Here is a 4628-nt window from a genome sequence, read left to right as displayed (position 1 = left end):
AGCAAAGCATTTCTACACTTTATTTTGGAATGCTCTGCTAGATTGCTTACCCAGCTGAGCATAACAGCAGATCATTGATTTCCCTATATAAATCGTAATGCCTTTTTGCTTACCTCACTGTTAACTGCTAACTTCTCACATATAATTAAACCTAGGCATTTATATACACAATTTATCGTTGTATGAATATTGTTTGTTTTACATTAAAGCAAGTTTCGTTGTATAATGTCAATTGATTAAAAGCCATTTACTAGCAGATTTTGTTCTGGCTTTTTCTTTTGTTTACTTGAAATTTCCCTTTCGATGTAAATCATTACCGTCATGTAGAACAAAATCATTGTAGAATATAGAATAGTAAAAATCTATAAAAAGTATTCATCCACTTAAAATAGATGGAACAGAATTGATTTACGAGAGCTGAAGTTAAATCAGAGAATTTGCATATAATAACTTAGAGTGGCGGAATAAATTTGCATAAAAGCATACAATTTTTATGTACATTTAAGATACATGAATAGGATTTTGTTTGTTTTAAGGTTAATGTTAAGATCTTGTGAAAATGAAAACTTCCCATCTGGCAATGATACAGGCGATATTTATCGTGTCTGTATGTGGCCAGGATGATATTGTCTCGCAGTATATAAAACTTTACAAAACACTTGAGGAGAAGTTGTATGGAAAAATACGGCCAGTTTTAAACCAGTCAAAGTCAGTGACTGTAGAAGTTGATGTACATTTGTTAGGAATTCAAGAACTGGACGAAAAGGAACAGATATTACAGTCTAGGATTGCTCTTAACTGTCGTTGGAAGTATGAAACTTTAAAGTGGAATGTGTCTCAATATGGCGGAATCAGAAAACTGAATTTTTCACCAAAGATTGCTTGGATACCTGACATTATAATAAGCAATTCTGTTGACTCTATGTTTGTTTTGACAGATAACAACGGTGATATGAATAGAATAAAAATAATGAGTAATGGAGATGCAGAATGGGATTCTGGCGGGAACATACGTACAACATGTCGAATAGATATTACTAAATATCCGTTTGACTCCCAAACATGCAACATTGTCATTGGTAAACTTGAATATGACAGTGAAGTGTATATGTCTACATCATCTGAGAACGTTTTTACAACTGCTTTAGAAGGAAATGGCGAATGGAAATTGAAAAGTGCATTGATAAAAGAGAAAACAGTCCATCACAACGTTACTGAAATTATTGTTATGTTAACTCTATCACGTTACTGGTTTTTCTATGTTGTCAACATCATGTTGCCAGTGGCACTCTTGTCTATTATGATGGTGTTGAGCTTTAAGATACCGCCCGTTAGTGGGGAACGGTTAGGATACAATATGGCGTTACTCCTGTCTTTTGTTGTTCTTCTAAATCTGATTGGAGAATCAATGCCTAGAGTGTCTAAACAAGTGTCATATCTTCAGTTGTACGTAAGTTATCAGCTCAGTACGTCAGTAGTGATCACAATGTTGTCAATTTTACTGGTAAAATTTCAATTCACTAAATCAGAAATTAACATACCAGTTGTTATTAAACTCTATTCATTCTTCTGTCGATGTAAAAGACAAAAAAGTGAGATTTCAAACAATGTTAATGACAACAGCAGAATCGATAAACCTTCTGTTGAAAATGAAGAGAAGATCCAGTCGGAATATAATGATCAAATGCTCGCAACTGACGCAGCACAAATGATTGAAAAACTTTTTACATGGATTTTTCTTGCCATGTTTATTCTGTCAACGATTTTGTTTCTTGTAGTGGTAGCTACTTAAAATTCAAATGAATCAAACAACAGTTATCATCAACCTTTTATTTTTTTCTGATTGTCATCAGAACGATTTAGAAGAGATAATAGAAGAGTTTGTATCTCTCAAACAAAATATACTGTATTCTATGTTTCGTGACATTTATAGCATTTTCTTCATAGAAAATCTTTTAATTATGGATTGGCGTAGGATTTTCCTTATCTATATTTAGGTCTGGTGACGTCATTGTATTTACCTGGGTTAGTTGTTTTGGTTCATTGAATTTTTGTATTCCTACGCCGTCTATAAATATTCAACAGTGCGCGTAATCTGCACAGTTTTTGTCAGACACGTTCAGTTATCAGTCGTTTCTTACTTGTTCTTCAATTTTGTTAAAAAATTTTTTGGCGGTTTTAACTGTAATCGTCAGAAATCGTTGAAGTTTATTTATTTTTCAAGAGAAAGGAACTGTATTATGTAGTACTGTGGTATTGTGTGAACGGAAGGAACTCTCGGAATTGGGAATATCCCGCCGAATGAATTCGCAGAGAATTTCTAGTAGAAACAAAGAAAAAGTTGATTATAAGATGTTAGCTGAGGAAGGAGTGAAGGTGTTGATTGACGATGTTCATAAAATTGAAGACAAAGAAATGGGCGCGAAACCTAAAAAGTCGAAAACGAACAGTGAGAAAATCCTGTCAAACTCCAATGCGGATAAGCCAGACGAAGTGAAATCTACCAAGTCACCGTCAGCTAGTAAACAAACCGGTAAACACGTAAATTTGGAGAAAAAGGCGATGTTAGCTCGTTTAAATGAGTTAGATGAACAGCAAAGACGTTTAGAGGAGCAGAGAGAGTTAAACTTTTTGAGAAAGCAGATTTTGGAAAGAGAAGCTTTTGTTTCCTCGTTAGAAAAGTCAGTTTCAGCAGAGCCAGAAGTAGAAACACTTTCCCCACCCAAATCACGAGTGAATTCCGAACGTTTAGGCGCAAGTAGAACATATACGTTAAATCCCCTGGGTTCAACGTTCCACGCCAAGGACAAAGGGAGTAAGAAGATCAGCACTGGTAAGAAGACTCGCATTGCAGCTGCCTTTGACAGTCCTTCGAATCAGAAAGGTATAAACATTGATTCTTTACGCAAAATGACTGATTTGCAGAGAAAGGCTAAGAAATCATTAGCACAATTGGGATTAGTTGAAATGACAGAATCAGAGACTAGTACGGAGTCCGATGATGAGTCTAGTTATTCCTTTTCATCCTCTGAGGCAGAAGAATTTTGTTTAGATTCCAAAAAGAAAAAATCTAAAAACGTTAAGAAACAGGTCACTAAATCAGGGATCACTTCCAAGTCTTCAGACATGGTCAAAAACAGACAAAGATTTCCGCATTCAAACTTGAGATTTGACTTTGCTTCCAAAAATGTTTGTTTTGAAAATATTGAATTCAATCTATTTATAGCAGGAGAGTTGGAAATTGTCATGTCATCTAGAACTGGTAAAACTGAAAAAGAAGGTCGTTTAGAATTACTCAAGAAATTAATGTATTTGAACAGTTCTTATGACTTTTCAGCCATTAAAGCAGTATATGCTGCTATTCTCAGAGAAATTGAGTTAGGCCATGGTACTTGGAGTGATGATTTTCAATATGTTGAGTCAGCAGTTTTAGCTAGACATAATAGAAAAGTTAAATCAAAGCCTTTTGCTTCAGGAACACAGAGCTCAAATTATCATTATAAACCTAGGCCTGAATATACTATGCCAAATGATAAAACCTTTGTTAGTTCTGGTGATGAATCTAGAGTTTTCTTTTGCAACAAATATCAAAGAAATAAATGTAGTTACAAATCTTCACATTCAATGACATTAAATGGCAGAAATAGATTCTGTAAACATGTATGTGCCACCTGTTGGCAAACTGAGTTTGTATCTCTCAAACAAAATATACTGTATTCTATGTTTCGTGACATTTGAGTCAAGATAATTAAGTGTATTTGAAAATGATTATAAGTGACATTAAAGATAATTAAGTGTATTTAAAAATGATAAGTGACATTAAAGCTTGTAGTTCATCAATTTAGAATAAGACCTATATCTAGGATAAGACCTATATAAGCATCAGCTTTCGGTTCTGATCTTTTTTCATTCATTTAATGTGTTGTAAAGTTTTATTTGTAAATTGTAAATGTATATATATACTTGTTTGAAATAAACTATGTTTAATCTAAACTAGTTCATCAAAAATATAAATCAATGTTTATGTGATTTTACAGTTACATGTTACAAATGATACATATGGTACAAATCTACAAAAAAATCATGTAAACAAAAACAGTCATGAATAAACAAGCATGTAGCACGGGTAATTTAGACTGATGACGCTTAATTGTAAATCTGTCGAATGATAAAGCAATACAGATAATACTGTCGGCAATTCGAACAATAGAATAGATCTGTTGGAATCTACACTAGAAACCTGTATTTCGCATGTCATTTGATATTATTCAAAATAGGAAATCATAGAAACCTATATAACGTAATTGGAGATAAAAAAAATAACTAAAAGACCTACAAAGGATAGGGACGTAGGGAAAGGGGCCAAAAGGAAGCACCGGTGGGTGGGTGGGGGAAAAATTGAGAAAAAAAAACCTAGAAGAAAGGGGAGAGACTTACCGTAGACAGAAAAAAGAAGGGACACTCATATGTTAAGTGGCACAGGCATAGGATCAGCTAGACTCGCAACTTTTGTAATAAAATGAATAGAATTTCACGGAAATGAAAATTCTAATCGGAAAGTTGACAACCTTCATTGATGGTCTTGGAAATTTATGATGTTCTCATCAATTTAAAATCTGGAAAAAGGG

General features: G+C 33.7%; 1 protein-coding gene across 1 annotated transcript; it reads left to right on the top strand.

Annotated features, from left to right (window-relative positions):
* The first annotated feature begins 559 nt into the window (after positions 1-559).
* On the top strand, positions 560-1792 carry LOC132748852 (neuronal acetylcholine receptor subunit alpha-7-like). Its single transcript, XM_060738503.1, has one exon. The coding sequence runs from the start codon at positions 560-562 to the stop codon at positions 1790-1792; it is 1233 nt and encodes a 410-aa protein (XP_060594486.1).
* Positions 1793-4628: the final 2836 nt, after the last annotated feature.

This window comes from Ruditapes philippinarum, unplaced genomic scaffold, assembly GCF_026571515.1.
Source record: "Ruditapes philippinarum isolate M1 unplaced genomic scaffold, ASM2657151v2 ctg18172_1_1_1_1, whole genome shotgun sequence".
Classification (NCBI taxonomy): Eukaryota; Metazoa; Mollusca; class Bivalvia; order Venerida; family Veneridae; genus Ruditapes; species Ruditapes philippinarum.
Note: the sequence above shows the minus strand (reverse complement) of the source record. Positions and strands in the feature narration are given on the sequence as shown.